The 19964-nt window shown below is 36.5% G+C and overlaps 1 protein-coding gene and 1 pseudogene across 1 annotated transcript; both read left to right on the top strand.

The window, feature by feature from the left end:
* The first annotated feature begins 1831 nt into the window (after positions 1-1831).
* On the top strand, positions 1832-15211 carry YIPF5 (Yip1 domain family member 5). Its single transcript, XM_007466861.1, has 5 exons — positions 1832-1945; positions 9767-9939; positions 10849-10994; positions 12764-12945; positions 14651-15211. The coding sequence occupies exons 1-5, from the start codon at positions 1836-1838 to the stop codon at positions 14811-14813; spliced, it is 774 nt and encodes a 257-aa protein (XP_007466923.1). The 5' UTR covers positions 1832-1835; the 3' UTR covers positions 14814-15211.
* On the top strand, positions 5675-6382 carry LOC103069783 (low molecular weight phosphotyrosine protein phosphatase pseudogene; annotated as a pseudogene).
* Positions 15212-19964: the final 4753 nt, after the last annotated feature.

The following is a 19964-nucleotide window of genomic DNA, read 5'->3' as shown; positions in this document are numbered from 1 at the left end:
GGTATAACACCAAAAAAAAAAAGTTTCCAAAAAGAAAAGCCTACCTGACTAGCCATGAAATTGACTGATATTCTCAAAATCCCCAAGCGCTTCTGCAGGACACCAAAAAAACAATAAGGAAAATTTAATCATGTTAACAATTTTCTTGCTTGGCTTCTCATTTGGGGCAGGGGTTGGAAAGGAAAGAAAATCCAGTAAACACAGTAATTGCTTTCAGGGACAGAGGCAGAATTTGAGTAATATCTTTATCTAACAATTCATTCCTAAGCAAGTAATTTTTAATGCTCATATTCTTGTATTCTATTCAAATTTGAGAGTAATATCTCTTTTGGACAGGAGAAAAGGGAAACAGAAGAAACAAGAGAGAATAGAATTTTTTTCAGTAAGATCACTAAGTAGATGAAGCGATAGGTTATTGCATATTTTTGGTAACTAGAAACTCCACTTCCTAGATAATGAAGCTTAAAGAAAGTACAACCATATAATTTATCAGCCAAACTGGAATATTTTTGAAAATGAAAAGGGGACAAAATTAGTAATTGTGTTGGAAAAAACAGGCATAACATAGGACAATGGGGCTGTCCCCACCAAATCAGGATATAGTCATTCCACCTAGAATTCTGCAGTTTGTACCTACATCAATAAATTCTAAAATTATTTGTAAAAGGTGGTAAGTTAGATAGTTGCATGAGCAATTTCAGAAATTCTTTGATGGAGTAGAAAACCTCAAAGGGTAGCTGCTTGTTCCTCTCTAGCATACACTCCTTGGTTTTTTGGTTTGTTACGTCCTTTTGCTACTGTTATTTTTGTTTGAAGGCAAGTGTGTTTCTTGTTATCTGTTTATTTTTACTTGTTTGTTTCATTGAGGTGGGGGTGTGTTTGTATGTGTGTGTTGAGAGGTTCTTGCACGCTTTCACCCAGGCGCTCGGTCTACTAAGTAACTCGCTCTCAAACAGCAACTAACAATTGCTGCGCCTGCGCTTTTCTGCCTCCACCGCTAACTGAGCCGCCGGAAGCTTTTCCCTCTTCCCATTGGCCCGCTGCTGGACTAGTTGGTCGATACTGCGCATGCTCCATATCGTACCCTCTTTCCCCGCCCCCCAACTCTCTCCATTGTCGCTAACACGCCTGCGCGAGCGGGCGTGCCCCGGAAGCAGTTCTTTAACCTGCTGACACGTAGCAACGGGGCTAGTACAGGGTCCTTAGTTGAGTTTGGGGGGTTACTGGACGCTGCCGGAGCTACCGCCGCCACCGCCTCCGCCTCCGCCGCCGCCGCCTCCACCTCCGCTTCTGCCTCCGCGTTTGGTGAGTGCCCAGTTCCGTGGCTCACTGTTCGGTTTCTCCCCGCACCTGGGCAGCGCGGCTTGTTGCCGCCTCTCGGCACCGCGCCCCGGTCCTGTCACTCAGACCTTCCCTCCCTTTCGGGCCTTGCTTTGACGAGGCCCCTGCAGGAGTCTGCGCTTTTCTGGCCGGCCCAGGCCTTATTTTGCGGGAGGCTGTCGTGTTGTCAGCTCTCCAGAGGTGAGGAATCATCTTTGTTGTTGTTGATATTTTAGACCCCACGGAACCCCTCCTCCCACGTCCCTGCCCCGAACCCAAGGCATATCAGCTCCTTGAAGTGGAGGTGTCTTCTCGGGCCTCGCCTTAGAGTCTAGACATTTCTTTAGCACACCCCACCCCCGACCCATCTTCCAAATGCTGCCCCCCAAAATTTTAGAAGAGTTATTTACTGCCTTCTGAGGGTATTTGCTTAAGTAAAGTATCAGGACCGAAGTCAGGGAGGACCTTGGGCATAAGCAGTCTTTGCTGTTTCTTTTTATTGCAGATCATTTGCAATGTCAGGCTTTGACAACTTAAACACGGATTTCTACCAGACAAGTTACAGCATCGATGACCAATCACAGCAGTCCTATGATTATGGAGGAAGTGGAGGACCTTATAGCAAGTAACTTTTCAACTTTGCCCATTTACTTAGTTGAGATTGCATTGAAAGCATTTACCCCAAATGTTTGGTTCTGCCTAAGAGTGAATGTGTGAACATGTTCCGTATCAGGAACGTGACTTTTCATAATCTTTATACCTCCGGAGAGATCTGTGACACTTGTTTGGGTTGGAAGGGATTGCTCTATTTAGGGTTTGGTATCTTACGCACAATTTTCAGGTGTGCCATGAGTGGAAAAGTAGATTCTTGAAGAACCTTTTTCTAGTGACAGTATTTGTACATCATTTAAAATATGGATAGAAGTTTTAAGTACCTAGAAGATAGGCTGTTTAGGCCACAAGACGAGTTAAAAATTAAAATCTTTTGACAGCTTGTTCAGTAGCTAAATGAGTCCAACTTTCAGACTTTATCAACTGTTAACTGAAAGCCCTGAGTGACACTATTGAACAGTGTAAGCTCCATACTATGAATCATCAGGTGGTTTTCATAAAGCAGCTGATAATCACTTTTATTACTCCACACACCAAAACTTTATGATCAGTCAGTACACACAAATTGCCAGTTACAGACTGAAGTGAGGGGGACTCAAAACCTTTCATCCATGAACTGTTGAAAAAACAAAACCAAAACTCTGTTCTTTTTCTAGTCCATGGTGTTTGTGGCAAAAAACTTAAAGCTTTTTACCAATCTCCTCTAGGACATCATATTCTTAGTTTCTTAGGTCCTTAAAGTTAATCTTTTCAGCCTGCCATCTGGTGAAGGCGTTTCCTATACCAGGCCTACTTAACCCTTTTTAGATGGTCCATGACCACTTTGAGAGTCTTAGGAAAACTGTGGGCCTATTTCTGAGAAATATGTGCATGCAAACACCCACAGTAATGTGCATATAATGTCCACACAGTTCGTGTGTTACCTGATGTGCATCTATGGACTCTGAATTAAAAACCTAATGAAGATTGTCCCAGGATGAGGGCATGGAAAGGGTGCGTATCCAATCTGAGAGAAACATTAGTACTAGAATGTGTTTGAATTAATAAATCTGAATGAAAATGCCCAAGAATTTAAAAAAGCAAAAATCAAATTCAGCCCCACAGTATCATTTGTCTTGTATAGGCTATACTTTTTACAAAACAAAACTCCTTGAATCTGCTTATTTTTTGATACATTCTAAAGCTTCCCCCCCCCTAAAATTCAACACATTGGACAATAGGAGTTAACATGTAAATAATGCTGTCTGTGAACCACTTTTTTTCTTTCTTTTAAATTCTCAATTACATACCATTGAAGATTTATCTCTTTTATCAGTTAATTGGGCAGAATTGGAAAAGTCATGTTGAGAAATTACCACTCATTTATTTACCTAAATATGTGTTTCTTGTGATTGTTCAGTGTATGACAGGGCAGATGAATATAAGATTGGTCAGGGTGCTGCAACAGTGGTTTGGAAAACCTGTCTCTGTATGTGGGCCTGTTTTTAACCAAATGATATTGATGTTTGGACTCAACAGAATTATTCCATTTAGATTGCAGCCTCCTAGCTTTATCTGTCTCTGCCTTTCTTTCCTATGTTTCTTTCTTTCTGTCCATGTTTGCATCTCTTAAAGGTATGACTTATCTTTTCTTTACACTTAGCATCTCATTTCAGTACTCCACAGAGCAGAATATCTAAAGATATTCTCTTGCTAGCTATTCTCACAATTCCATTCCAACCAAATCATGTACCAGTAAGCATTGCTTCTGTACTAGTGAAAAAGTTTAATTCCAGGTGCTTATATAAACATTACTGCCAGTTAACGAATGTGAGTTTATAGATGATGCTTAGGAAAATAAGAAGCCTAATGTGTTAGCAGTAATGACTGGGTTTCTGAACTTTATTAAAAAAAAAATTGAACTCCTCTATATGTACCTATATGTATTGTTTCTGCACCCTAATGACATTTTTATGTCCATGTCAGTTTACCAAATAACAATTTGTTTGTTACCCCAACTTGGTAACAAGGATCAGCTAACTTTTATCTCTCTGTTGATGAAAATTTAGGTTCAGATTGCATCTGACTTGGATTGTCTTCAAATTTGACTTGACTTATTATTAGTCCCTAGTTCTACATTTGCCCTATGAAGTCAGCTTTAACATTCTGCCTAGTTTCCACTCTGGATACTGTACATTCATACATTCATACAACAAAAAATAAACCCAAATGGTAAAAGGCCCTTTGATCTCAATCTGTCATATTGGACAGGTTCCACATTGTATTCTAGATATGCCTATAAAATATTTAGTAATACCAATTGCATATTTTTTAAAGTCTTGAAAGCTAGTACTTTTTCATCTTCCGAAATAGCTAATAACACCTTTGTGGACTATGTAAGGATTTTGATGAACTTAAGTAGTCAACCCAGTATATTAAGACGCTTTTTGTCTTTGTTGTTGATACTGAGTGCTTCTGAGAGTATTGGTTTACATCTGCTGCTTTTCCTGCTGTAAAAGTGTTGATTTAGACTATAAAGGTCATGTCTACCATGCAGAGTTTTAGTTTAAAACCAACAGGAGTGAGTCAGGAATTTTCCTGAGCAGATCCTGCTAGAAAAGAAAAATTGTAAAATTCCACGGTGTTGTCTTTGTCACCTTATATCCTGAAGAAGGAATGATGGTGCCACCTTTAAAGCTCTTATTTGTTTGCAGTGTTTCTTTTCCTTACATGAAATTTATGGGTCTGCATCAGTGTTTCTGAAGTGTGGCCTGCAGACCCAGAGGGTTCTTGAGACCTTTCAGGAAGACTTTAAGGTCAAAACTATTTTTGTAAAAATTCTAAGGTGTTATATACCTTTTTAGGTGTGTTGAGATTTGCACTGATGTTGCAGAAGTAATGACTGGTAGAACTGCTGTTACCCAAATATGAGGCAAGACAATGGCATCAAATTGTTCTAGTAATCATTGTATTCTTCATCACACACTTGTTGGGGCAGTGAGGGGAATCATTTTCACTTAAGGGTGCCCTTGGTGAAGCTGTAAGAATTACTGTTTTATTAAATGCTGATCTTGACAACACACATTTTTAGAAAAGTCTGTGTGACAAAATGGGAAACAGTCCTCAAGCACTTCTGCTTCATACTGAAGTACAATGATTATCTCTGGGAAAGCCCCTGTGCATTTTGAGTCACAAGTTGATTCAGCCACTTTTTTGTGGAAACCATTTTTATTGGAAAGAACATCTGACAGACAAGCTATGGTTATTCAGACTTGAATAATTTCTCAAAAATGAATGAAGTGACCTGTTACTTCAAGGAAAACAATTAACAGTATGTGTGGCCAATGATCAATTTCAAGTTTTCAGGCAAAAATGAGGATTTTGGAAAACTTGTGTCCATCATTGTGAACTTGTCAGCTTCCCAATAATTAACCATTTTCTGATGAGATCAGTGGTGATATTAACAAATCTGATTTTTTAAAATTTATATATATATTTTATATTAAATGTGTCAATATTTGGAAGAGCTGCATAATTCATACTAATATTTTCTAAATGGCCAATGCATGATGTTACAAAATCATACATGAATAATAAAGGATCCAATTAAAGTATAAGACAGATCAGTTTATTCTAATACAACAGAGTTCATTAGCATTGTTTCTATTTCCATGTTGCAAGTTAAGTTTAAAAAACTACCACTTTGCTTTGCATTTTGATGTATCAAAAAGAATATTCGCTCTATGCACACGGGAAGATGAAGATGGCCGAACAGGTGACCAAGTCAGTGCTGTTCGTGTGTCTGGGTAACATCTGTCAATCACCCATTGCAGAAGCAGTTTTCAGGAAACTTGTAACAGATCAAAACATTTCAGATACTTGGGTCATTGACAGTGGCGCTGTTTCTGACTGGAACGTGGGCCGGTCACCAGATCCAAGAGCTGTGAGCTGCCTAACAAATCATGGCATTAACACAGTGCATAAAGCAAGACAGGTTACCAAAGAAGACTTTGCCACTTTTGATTATATACTATGTATGGATGAAAACAACCTGAGAGATTTGAATAGGAAAAGTAATCAAGTTGAAAACTGCAGAGTGAAAATTGAACTACTTGGGAGCTACAATCCACAGAAACAACTCATGATTGAAGATCCTTATTATGGTAATGACGCTGACTTTGGGACTGTCTACCAGCAGTGTGTGCGGTGCTGCAGAGCTTCCTGGAGAAGGTTCGCTGACCTGGGTCCAGTCCTGCTGTGGCCCAGGCTCATCCCACAGGCCCGCATTCTCCGTCAGGTGTCACAGTGTCACCATTCCCTAGCCAAGGCTGCAGCCCTTTCTTCAGTTAACTCACTGTTTCTTACCTTAAAAAATAATTGTAGATGGAAATCGGTTGTTGTGTTTGGCGGAAGAATAAATAAAATTTTTGATTCAGACAGTTTATGGGGTAAGTGTTCTTACACTAGTTGAACCTCCCACTTTGCCCCAGTTACAGAAATAGTGGAACAAACAAAATAGTAGAGCAGTGAAATAGAACATAATGAAGTAAAACATCACTGTAAGGCCCATCAGCATCTGAGCCCATTGGCACTTCCAAGAATCTGCACTACCTTCTTCCCTCTGTGTGGACGGGGCCCCTGCCCTGCACTACCTCTTGATGCCAGGGCCTGGTGTCCAGAGATGTTGGCGAGAAGTGTTCATATATGCGCAGGGTGCACACTTGTGCATTTACAGGACAGGAAGGAAGAAGATTTGTGGGATTAATCTTCAGCACCTTCACTCCTTAGTTTGTGTCTGTCTAGTTGATTTCATAAGGAGGTCAGCTTAAGTGTTCCCGTTTGAACCACTTTGCCTCTGGAAATGTAATTATGTCTGGGAAGAAGGACCCTTGTGTGCTGGTTTACCTTAGGGTCAGTTTGGGGATGGCGTCTGCTTTTACATGCATGTAATTAACCTGAATGTCAAATATAGATCAGCTTAGGTGGGAAAAAAATAATAAGTGGGGAAAAGTCCTTTTATGTTGGAATGCTTAAATATTGATATGTTAAGTATTCTTTTATCAGTGCTTAGTTTATAGGCAAATATAGGTAATTTCTGTGCACTTGGAGATAGCTGATCTAAAATTCACATGAATATATGTCAGAAAAGATTGTTTTCAAATAAACTGGGGAAATTACAGAAATACAACTAAGGTTAAAAAAAAGACTATTCATGATAATCTGGAAAGGTTATTAAAATACTCTTTTCCAACTACAGGTCTGCAACACTAGATTTTCTTCAAATACTTCAACTAAAACAGTATATCACAACAGAATGAGTGCAGGAGCAGATATAAGAATTTGCAGCTGTCTTATATGAAGCCAGACATTAATGAGATTGTCAAAAATAGAATACAGTGCCACTTTTCTCAGTAATTTTTTAAAATAATTTTTTCATAAAAATGTTTATGCTAACATGTAATGGATTTATTGTTACTTTAAATGAATTAATAAGTATTTAAACATTTCTGTTTTAATTTGTAAAATAATAAATATTGATAGATATAACCCACATAAGAAATTTTAGGAGTTCTCAATAATAAATTTTAAGAGTATAATGGGTTCTAAGATCAAAGACTTTGAGAACCATAGGTTTATGTCATTCTTCTTGTTTTTTCTATTGCATACACATTCATATTCTCTTGCTTTCTTTGGAGAGAGAGTATAAAATGCAATTTGTTTATGCAGATTGTAGAAAACTCCATATGGAGCTTTTCTAGCTCTTTCATAAACTCCAGGGTGGGTTTAGGATGCATCCTAACAGAGATCAACACAATAGCATATTTTACTAAATCAGAAAGTGTGAGTTCTTGTCCTAATTCAACCAGCTAGCCCTGTGGAAACTCCGTGTGTGTGTGTGTGTGTGAGAGAGAGAGAGAGAGAGAGACAGAAAATAGTAATCAAGATACTTGCATACCAGAATGACTGGGGAAATGCATGTATAGAAAAAGATATTATGGCTGTCTCTGTCAGGTAGGATTTGAGGGTAATTTTTTACTACAGTTGCTATAAGAGCTGGCTATTGGAATTAAAAAGTCTAGTTCTGAATCCTGGCACCACCATGGACAAATCATTTTAACCCAAATATGTTTCCACATTTTTGTAATGGAGAGGATGATAAAATTGACCTCCTAAAGAATTGTAGAGAGAATAATGTGAGATAATTCACATTAAACACTTAAAACAGTGTTTTACACAGTAACATTCAAAAGGTTATTATTTATGTTTTTGGAAATTTTCAGTAGTTAATATATACCCATGTATTACATATGACATTTTAGAATTAATGAATTTCAACAAATAATAAATATACAGAATTTTTAAAGGTGCAAAGGTACAAAAGTTCATAACCTGAAAATTAAGTCTTTTACTTCTCCTGTCTCTGGGTCCCTTTACCTATATAATTGTGTATATAATGTACGTGTATATATATACACACGTGCACATAGATATGCATACATATTCTAAAAAGCATAGTCACGGTGGGTGCATATGGTATATACTCTTCTGAATATTAGATTTTTTCTTCCCCACTGAATATTTCTTGATTATCATTTCTTACGAGTACAGACAAAACTGCCTCACACCTTTAAAAAGGTGCAGAGTAGTCTATGCCTATATCACAGTGTAGTTACTGATAGCTGTTTATATTGTTTTGGTTTCTGCTTTTTGCTATTAAAATAATGCTGTAGTGAATTCTATATTTTATAGCTAGAAAAATAAATAGTATTTTTTTAAGCATGTTTTGGACTAGCGTGGTAAGTCATGAGAATAAGAGCTATGTGTAGTTGAAACTTCACCTTTGATTTGCTTTAATCAAGATGTTCAGTTAATTTAAAAATTAGATTTAATTTTAAAATCTCAATAATGAGGTCATTAGATTTTTTATATTTTTCAAAAGGGAATTATAAATTTTTAAAGATAATTAGACTAAAAGATCTCTAAGCCTTCTCAGCTCTCATTTTTAAAGTAACTTACTTTTACAATAGTTACTTCTTTATTTCTTACCATTGATAGATAAGTCATATTTTTCAGGAACATAGTAAAACAGGTCTTTAAAAGATATTGCTTCAATATCCGTCTGTTCCCTGTTGTTTTCATCACTAAAAAAGCCATGGTAAGGTTTCCTTCTAAAATGCAAGATTTGTTATAGTACATAGCAAAGGAGACAGTAGGTATACAATTACTTTGAAAAATTAAAAGCACTATTTAGATGCAAGGTGTGCTAATAATGTTTGTTATATTCAGAAAGCTTTCACAAAAAAGAAGCTTGATTTTTTTCCACTTTTTGAAATTGATGGTTGTTCTTAAAGAGATTTAACCACTTGCAAAAAATAACATACTACAGAGAGTAAAGAAGAATGATTTTATACTCATTCATTCTCATGGAGAGATCTGAGTTACAGTGGAAAATTAACGTAACATGCAGTACAAAGTCTGTCATCCTGAGTTTTTATTCATAGTCTTGGGCATAAATTTTATTTCACAGCTATCTTTATGTATGCTCACTAAAGGGGAAAGTACAAGAAAACATTGACGTTTTCATTTGTTGACCTCCTGATGTTTAAAAGCTTAATAGTTTGTGAAATGCTTAAGCACTGCATGAGTGAGTTTTAGCATCATCAGGAAAATTCTCTATAAAATACAACTTATTGTAGATAATCAGCTTGATCTTAGTAATTAATTTCAACCACCGTTTATAAAAACTGGCAAAGAGATATGCTGGGAATTGCATGACTAAGATTTTCTGCCTGTCAGGAATATCAGTTTGGGGCGTTGACATAATTCTGAGAAATGTAACTTACTTTTATTGTAGACAGTATACTGGCTATGACTACTCGCACCAAGGCCCGTTTGTCCCTCCAGACATGATGCAGCCACAACAGCCGTACACCGGGCAGATTTTCCAGCCAGCTCAGGCGTATACTCCAGCTACGCCTCAGCCATTCTATGGAAACAACTTTGAGGATGAGCCACCTTTATTAGAAGGTACGATTGGTTGCAACACTTGATAGTACTCTATAGTACCCAGCTGGTCAGTGAAAATAAATCTTAGTTTGGAGAAGTTACCCTTTTCTTTAAAAGAATAATATTGTAGAAAACAGTTTTCTACTAAAGTGACTCATTTTGAACAGAGTATATATGAAACCACATTGAGCCAGGAGGACCAGATTTTTAATAGATCTTTATAAAGTGATAAAAAAGTATGTCAGTATATGAGCAGAGTAACTTTTACTTCAGATTATTATTGAAATTCTATCAGTGGAAGAAATGAGAGGAAATAGCTTGGTATTGATTATTCTGCATGGAAATAAGCTGACAGAGCTAGTAACATCACTGAAAAGTATGGTGTTTTTCAAATTGTATCCCGAAACACAAAAAGCAGTAGTTCTAAAGTGTTTCTTGTTTTTTTTTTTTTTTTGATACGCTTTGAAAGTCTAGTGAAAGCTATGCATACTCTCCTCAGAAAAAGGCACACACATGCAGAGAGACGTAGTTTTGTATACACAGGGCCTCCAGTGTTCCTGAAGCCTCAGGTATAGAGTCCCTTACTGTTTGTTTTCACAGGGCCTCCAGTGTTCCTGAAGCCTCAGGTGTAGAGTCCCTTACTGTTAACACTGTCCATATAGTCTTTGCTATGCAGACATAGCAGAGTGTCTGTTTCATCATGTCCATACCTGTTTCTAACATCAGACCAGAAATTGGATATTTGTGGAATAAACACCATAATCAGTAAAGACTGATATTGAGGACTCACCAAAATAATATCATCTGATATTGCTAGATCACTCTTTTGATATTGGTGGTTTCATTTTTTCTCCTGTTACAACATAGATTCTGGTAAACTGAAAGTATATCACAAATCCTGATTGACTTCCTTATTTTCTTTTTCTTTAGAGTTAGGTATAAATTTTGATCACATCTGGCAAAAAACACTCACAGTGTTACACCCGTTAAAAGTAGCAGATGGCAGCATCATGAATGAGACTGATTTGGCAGGACCAGTGGTTTTTTGTCTTGCTTTTGGAGCCACATTGTTACTGGTAAGATGTTAGTTGCAACTCTCAGTGTGAGATTAAATGTTCCACCAAGAGCCTTTATTGAGACTCTGCTTATACAATCAAGTCTTTGATGTGTCTTAAATAGTATTGAGTTGTTTGAATTTGTACCTATTCATTACTTCTCCATTGATAATAGATATAGTGTATTTAGAAATCATTTCTTGTTTCACTAAGTGCTTCAGTTATTAGGGAAAAAATATTAATAAATATCATACGGCTTTAGTCTCTCATCAAAATTCCTTCCTTTCAAAAACTGACAAAACTTTTAGTTTATTGCTATTTTTTAAAATTTCATAATTGGGTGGTGTTTTGTTGTAGCAATGCTGGTCTTCTATATATTATTTTAACATTTAATGAATTGAAACATTAAAAGGCAACAGGTTTTAGTCCCTGTCTCCCATCTCCCTAAGAATGTTAAAGCATATTGAAAATGAAAAGTTGTAAAGATAATTATTACTGTTTTATTTTATGTCGTTTCTGAATTAGAAGAGGTAAATGACATAATGGATCGAAGATGGACTTTTTAGTCAGAAAAACTGGGTGTGAACTCAGTGCTCCTACTCTACCCTTGAGCAAAGTCATTTCATCCTTCACCTCCCTCTCATAGATAATACTATGCTTCCCACCTAACAAGTTTGTTTTGGAGATTAAGCAAGACAGGTTATGTGAGAACACTTTGAAAAGTTTAAAGCACTGTATAAGTGTAAGGTTTTATTATTACTATATGAGTGCATTAGTGAACTCAGCTGAGCCCTTTTAAACTTCTGCACTCTTACTCAACTATTTACAAACAAATATTGATTCTAAGAAAAATCCCAAGGATTTTGCTATTTAATGTAATCTGTGGAGATGTTCTCCCAATTGAGTTTTATATGTCAAACATCTGACCGGGAACTTTTTAAAGGCTTCTTTGTGGACTGATTTTAGTGATAGCATAACCTGAATACAATGTTTGTTCACATAGCTGGACTAAGAATACTAACTACAATTAAGCTAACATTCACTGCCCTAAGACTGTTCAGTGCTGTCTTTTATAAGAGCTGAATCTTTAAGGTTTGTGTTTGTTTGTTTGTTTGTCAGAGAACTGTATAAAGCAACCAACAATTTGGGAAAACAATGAAAGAAGAAAATATATTCCATTATATTCCTCTTGCCCAGTTATTTACCACTTTTCTTTTCTCCTCCCCTCCTCACAGAACCCTGGCTCCCTGCTTATCCTGGCTTCCTTTCTCCTAATTCCTCTAACACCCATGTAAAGTGAATAATGAGATTATTTCTGCTGTTAAAAAGATTATAGCTACATCTGCCAATGAGAATAAATTGCTTCAGGGCAATTTTGATGGAATTTGGGTACTTTCAAGTGATACTAGCTACTATCCAAACATCTGAATGGCTTTCCATCTTGTCTCTGTAGTTTATTTGCTTAAAATCAGCCAGATTTCTTTTTAGAAATCTACTACTTTAGGTGATCATACCATGATTTTATATCTTTGTTGAATTCTATGCCAAGCTCAAATGGTAACTAAAAAATGAAAAACAATATCTGTGTGTTGGGAGGTGGATATTTTAAACTTCTTAAGGAGGATATAAAAGCCAGTCTGCTCACTGTTTTACTTCTCCGTATAAAGAATAGGTACCTTTGTGGATTTTAATGCTCACAAATTGTATATCTTCTGTGAGTGCCATTTCAGGTGAAAGAAGCCAAAAATAACTGTTTTGCCCTTAACCTGTAATCTTTTCTTTACCCATAGGCTGGCAAAATCCAGTTTGGCTATGTATATGGGATCAGTGCAATTGGATGCCTAGGAATGTTTTGTTTATTAAACTTAATGAGTATGACTGGTGTTTCCTTTGGTTGTGTGGCAAGCGTCCTTGGATATTGTCTTCTTCCCATGATCCTGCTTTCCAGCTTTGCAGTGATATTTTCTTTGCAGTAAGTGCTGGTCTTTATTTTGGGGGTTGATTGACTAGTTCTGTGTAATATGATTTACCTCACCATCAGTTTGAGATAAATCACTGATTCAACAACATATTAGATAGTGCCTCTTATAAGTGAGGACTGTGTTTTATATTTCTCAGTGATGAATAATGGAAGTGAGAATAAGTTTAAAAATCTTTCATACCATCTCTCTTTTACCTATGATAAAGAATTTAGTTTTTTGCCTACTTAGCAGTGTCCATAAACAAATTGAACAGTGGTGATTGTTAACTTAAATACTGCATGGAAAAGGTCAAGTTGTTTAGAATTATACTTACCCTCTCTTTGATATTTTTTATATCATATCTGACTTCTTAAAGATATTGGGCAGGGCTTCCCTGGTGGCGCAGTGGTTAAGAGTCCACCTGCCGATGCAGGGGACACGGGTTCGTGGCCCAGTCCGGGAAGATCCCATGTGCCGTGGAGCAGCTGGGCCCGTGAGCCATGGCCGCTGAGCCTGTGCGTCCAGAGCCTGTGCTCCGCAAAGGGAGAGGCCACAAACAGTGAGATGCCTGTGTACCACAAAAAAAAAAAAAAGATATCGGGTATATGCTAAGTGGATGAATAATAAACACATATTCTCTCTTTAGCAGCTTTTTAACTAAAAATGGAGCATTCTTTTTATGGAAGAGGCTGTTACTAGCCTACCGTGTTCTCAGATGTACACAGCTTTAAATATGGGTTATTTTAAAATAATATTTTAGGTAAGGTTAAAAATAAAGGTATAGGGCTTCCCTGGTGGCGCAGTGGTTGGAAGTCCGCCTGCCAACGCAGGGGACACGGGTTCATGCCTCGGTCTGGGAGAATCCCACGTGCCGCGGAGCGGCTGGGCCCGTGAGCCATGGCTGCTGAGCCTGCGCGTCCGGAGCCTGTGCTCCGCAGTGGGAGAGGACACAACGGTGGGAGGCCCGTGTACCGAAAAAAATAAAAAAATAAAATTAAAAATAAAGGTATAAATATGAGAAGCTAATAAAGTTGCTTCTCATGGCCAGTGCACAGATGCTCTCTCAACAGTTCAAGCTCCTCCTTGTGGCTAGTGCTGGACGACCAAAGATTGAGCTTTGTTACACTTTGAAAATGAAAGTTTAGGAGAAGAGTATATATCACCTATTTGGTAGTAGAGATTTAGCAGGATGATGGCCTCACAGTGTCCCTGCCTCACTCTTCTCATTTGTTAAGATTGATACATTTACATTCAAATTTTACACACAGTATTTTCTACTGAAACAGCGTTTTCCCACTGGAGTTAGTTTTGCTACCGGGGAACACTTGGCAATGTCTGGAGACAATTTCAGTTGTGAAAAACTGTGGGAGGCATGGATGCTCCTGGTATTTTATGGCTGGAGGCCAGGATGCTGCGTAACTTCCTAACGATGGACAGATACACCCCCACAGCAAAAGTGCATCCACCCCAAATGTCAGTGCTGCCAAGGCTGAGAAATTGTGCTTGATTAAGGAGCAAGATGTGTTATAGATGAGCTTTTTATCACATGAAATAATGGAATTCACTGTGAGGTACATTCCAGCATTTGAAAAACATCTTGATTATTTCTGCGGATATCTACATGTGGATTTTTAAGTGCTTTTTAAAAATTTATTCTTATGTAACTAATCTCATCTGTTTCTCTCCCCTCCCCCTGTTTTTCCTTGTTGGCTACAGAGGAATGGTAGGAATCATTCTCACTGCTGGAATTATTGGATGGTGTAGTTTTTCTGCTTCCAAAATTTTTATTTCTGCATTAGCCATGGAAGGACAGCAACTTCTAGTAGCATATCCTTGTGCTTTGCTATATGGAGTCTTTGCCCTAATTTCTGTTTTTTGAACTGAATTTATCTCGGATGTGGACATCATTGGGCCAAATAGCAAAAAGGACTTTGAACTCTTAAATCGGACCAGCAAAGTGCTACAGTACAACTCTCATGCAGATCTGATGTTTGACTCTTGGAGCAATGGAAGTAAATACGTATCTTTTGTTCATTTTTATAGAACTTTTGAATACTATATTGGATTTACCTGCAGTATGACTAGGTTTAAATGTTTGTGCTAATACAAATAAGAAGTGCTATTTCTTTCGTGTTCCTGCAGCCTTAGAAAAACAGCTCTTCTCCTTGCTAACTATATATTATGATGTTTTTGATGGATTTTTATCAACTGTGGGAAACTAACCGCAGAGATAATAATCTTTCTTAAAAACAACCCATAATAAAGAAGACATAAGACTTATTGGAGAAATATTTTCCAAGGAGTTAGGAAATAAAAATTACCTGTATTCTCAAGTCAGGTGCAGTTGAAGCAAAAAAGCGATCCCAATGTAAAGTTTTATGAGTTTGCACTTCAAAAGTTTGACAGTCCTCTAAATTATCTCATGGAATTTTAGCTAAATTCAGCGATACAAGTAGTTCACAGTCTACCTTACTGTAGACGTGAAATGTGAACATCTCTTCAGATACTAGCATTAACTAAACCACAGTGACCTAGACTCTGCATTAATGCTCATAATTGGATCTCCATGTTTCCCAGGAAAAAGAAAATCACTAACCTTTTTTGCGAAGAATATTTAAAATGTCACAGTTTCAGTATTGCAGTTTCAATGTAAAGTACATTTGATGCTTATTAATTAAAATTTTCCCAGTTAATTTAAAATGTGTTGTTGAGTTTACTTTTGCTAACCCACTGTTCTCGGTGTTCCATTTTCTTTAACTAGGGTCTGGTTTTGACTTGTATTCCCAATTTATTTTAAGCTTTAAGAATAGTGGTCATCTAGTGTAGAATCAAAAAATGAGATTAAACAAAAAGTAGTTTGCTTTGAGTTACATTATTTCCTTGTATTCAGTTTATTTGGTTAATATTGTCATGTTCTCTTGTCAGAAAGTCTGTAAGAAAATACCATATCTTGATGATTGGCTTTTTCTGGAGCCAGATTCTGATTTTAGACAAAGCTCAGTTATGAGAAAGGTGCCATACTGGGAGGGAAAATGTCGCTTTTTTTTTTTTTTTTTTTTTTTTCTTAAGAGGAGGCTTTCAGACTAAATAAAAAGAAATGCCACACTGACATATTCATGGTTCTTTTTTAGAGCTAGTGTTCAACCATAAAAGGTTAAAATAATAAAACATACTTCTTACAAGAAGATCATGATTTCTGATTTTTGGAATTACATATATTTGTTTTCCTTCATTAATATTTAATCTTCTGGAGGAACGTACTCACTAGTAATTAGCTATTGGCTGGGTTTTTAAACTTACCAAATTGTTTTAGAATATTTTTTATTATAATCCTTGGATAGTATCTTTTTTGCCTTTTTCAATTCATTTTATAAGTGTAAACAATTCTTCCTAAGGTAAATGTAATGGGTGCCTTCTGTTAATATCCAGTTCTTCCTAATGAAAAGGGTAGATGATGCTTTGGGAATTAAAATCTCCCTCTGTTAGTTAGACGTAAGACCATTAATCTTCAGCTATATTCCCCAAATGGATCAAACTGTTTTCTTATTTTTTTGCCTCCACCCCCAACAAAATAATTTTTAGGTTAAATCAATAATGTAGAGATTTTTGTTGTTAGTTGTCTTTTATTTAACCCCAAAATGATTAGTTGCAAAACTATTTTATATTCTGTCAGAACAGGTATACAGTGGAATTGCCTTTGATATGAGTTCTCAAGTTTGCTTGTTTACATGAAGAGTCATGCATGACCAAAATTTCCCCTTTATAAAACTCTCTCATCAAAAATACAGTATATGTAGCCTTTACTTTGTGCATACTTTAAAAACGGACATAACTGTGTCTCAGAAATACAATGTGGTAATGTTTTTCTCTAGCATCGGAATAGATTTCTGCTTCTTCAGCTAAGTACCAGAAAGAGCATATGGTTTGCTTTTAGGTCCATTTTATACCCAAACCATGCATGTACCTATAAGTACTGGAGATGCTCTCAGCATCACTAAAAGCTTACCCAGTGACTGTCTCTGAGTAAAACTCTTTGTGAGTGGACTTTTCAGGTTCACTCACTCAAACGAGTGTGTTTATGCAAGCATGTATGCCAAAGACATGCAGTTGATTTTACGTATAGTATAAATGTATATTTTACAACTTTGCTGTAATACGTTTACCAATGGGTGTTTTCAAGAGCTGTATAAGAAAGCTTATAGAAATAGACATTCTTTTGCCAGATAAAGTTATGCAGATAATGAAAAATTCTGTAAATCTTTATAAACACTGTCCTTACTTACTGGTCATCCAATCAAAGAGAATTTTTAAAAATGTATCTAATGATTTGACTTGGGGTGGGATCTAAGTACTATGCATATGACATTTCACAACTATAATAGGCATTGCTCAACTGAAATATATTCCAAAACTAAGTGAGGACAGTTATCTCTGTAATGTTATAGGATAGTCAGACCCAGTCATGAAGAATTATGGGAAATCAAGATGACATTTGGAGATCTGCCTGTTGTCATATAGAGCATATCTAATGTAATGACTTGAACAATTTGCTTAACTTGCCGTGTGGGAGAAAAAATTATATACGACACAGTGCTTAGCCTGTTGTAAAGTTGTGCCAAAAGTTTTCCAAAAAAACGTAACTCGGTATAGATCATCACATGAAGAGTACTTACCAAAGAACAGCACTGGGCCTTCCTTCAAGACTTTAGCTAGAGCAAGCTTCCTACCCAAACAGTAGCCCCAAGTGAAATCTGTCCTGGCAAAGTATCCACTGATTCATTCTGTAGTGTCAAATTCCAAATCACCAAATGAACTCAATTATTGTAAATCTCAATTTATTTGGAAATGAAAGCTTAAGTTATTCCTCAAGCAATGTATTTGTATCTTAATAATATGCTTGTTTTCAAAGTTACTTTAAGAATGAAGCATTTAGTAGTAGGCAGAAACACAAGTAGTTTCTTAGTCACAGTAGTTAATGAGAGTTTCTTGTTTTCTTTTTAGGATGTATTTAGGATTTGGGGGAAGGAGTGGCAATAACAAGATTATCAGGGTCTATTGGAAATGCCCTACGGAAAAATTGGTTCATGTGCTTTAATGAGTAGATAAGTATGATCTGTCATTAGCTTGTCAAGCATACAGTGTTGACTTTCAAACATCTTAAAGCCTGTCCTCACCACTTTCTCCACAATCTAGGCTGTTATTACTTGACACCACCAATGAAGAAATCACTGATTTTTAATCAGTTCTACTTCTGCCACCATCCAAATTATTGAAGTTTGAATTTTAGTGCATTATTAGTAGTACTTGAATTTCAATAAGTTACTTTGTTCTTGAATAAATACCCAGTTTGTAACTGGGCAGTACGTAAAAAGAAACATTAAATATTAAATTACTGATTTCTAGAGATTGGCAAGTGTTACCTAGTCAAGTGTTTTATATTATTGTATTCTATTATCTTGGAATGGTGACCATAAAACCTGAAAAATGAAGTCAAGACTGTGTGTAGTTCTGACTTTTGCATCACAGATAGGAATATTTCTTCCTGTGCATGAAGTTCCTAGTCTAGTTAATAAAGAACATTACCTGCTGATGGAGCACAATGTCCTGTGTGTGTGCAAATAAATTAAAATGATTACATACGCAAATGAGGACTAATTAAATACAGAGTTGTTCTCCTAATTTAAAAGCACAAATACTTCCTTGAGCACATTAGGTTCTAAAAATTGGATATTACATTTTTCATGAGTTTTATTAGGCTTACTTTGCATGTATATATTTTTTTTTTTTTCTGAAACTACCACTAAATATGGTGATAGCTTGTAGGGTGATTAATTACGTATTAAGGCGTTATAATCGCTTTTCAACACTTGCAGGACAAAAGAAATTTTAAATAAGAGAAAACGAAGTACTCATACACATTTAAGATGCTTGTAAATTTATACCTAGTTGGCCTACTCTGATTCTCTTAAAAATAGAGAAAACAACATGGTTATTTCATTTTTTTCCCCCAGGTAAATACAGTTCAAACGAATGTCTTTGTAAAAGTTAATGACACATTTGCTTGTAGGTTTCAGTTTTTGTGGTTTTTGATAATATTATAGGACTTGGTAGCATCTTTTCTCTAGGCAGTCAATGATCCTAAAAGCCCTATTATTTTAGTGCTTGCTTCAGCAGCACATATACTAAAATTGGAGCGATACAGAGATTACCGTGGCCCCTGCACAAGGATGACACACAAATTCGTGAAGCGTTCCATATTTTTAAGACCTAAATGTAAGGCCAGACACTACAAAACTCTTAGAGGAAAACGTAGGCAGAACACTCTGTGACAAATCATAGCAAGATCCTTTTTGACCCACCTCCTAGAGAAATGGAAATAAAAACAAAATAAACAAATGGGACCTAATGAAACTTAAAAGCCTTTGCACAGCAAAGGAAACCATAAAGAAGACCAAAGACAACCCTCAGAATGGGAGAAAATATTTGCAAATGAAGCAACTGGCAAAGAATTAATCTCCAAAATTTACAAGCAGCTCACGCAGCTCAGTATCAAAAAAACAAACAACCCGCTCCAAAACTGGGCAGAAGACCTAAACAGATATTTCTCCAAAGAAGATATACAGATTGCCAACAAACATATGAAAGGATGCTCAATACCACTAATCATTAGAGAAATGCAAATCAAAACTACAATGAGATATCATCTCACACCGGTCAGAATGGCCATCATCAAAAAATCTAGAAACAATAAATGCTGGAGAGGGTGTGGAGAAAAGGGAACCCTCTTGCACTGTTGGTGGGAATGTAAATTGATACAGCCAGTATGGAAAACAGTATGGAGATTCCTTAAAAATGAAAAATAGAACTACCATATGACCCAGCAATCCCACTACTGGGCATATACCCTGAGAAAACCATAATTCAAAAAGAGTCATATACCACAATGTTCATTGCAGCTCTATTTACAATAGCTAGCACCTGGAAGCAACCTAAGTGTCCATCGACAGATGAATGGATAAAGAAGATGTGG

This window comes from Lipotes vexillifer, unplaced genomic scaffold (assembly GCF_000442215.2).
Source record: "Lipotes vexillifer unplaced genomic scaffold, Lipotes_vexillifer_v1.1 scaffold99, whole genome shotgun sequence".
NCBI classification, from domain to species: domain Eukaryota; kingdom Metazoa; phylum Chordata; class Mammalia; order Artiodactyla; family Lipotidae; genus Lipotes; species Lipotes vexillifer.
This window is presented reverse-complemented; position numbering and strand designations above follow the sequence as displayed.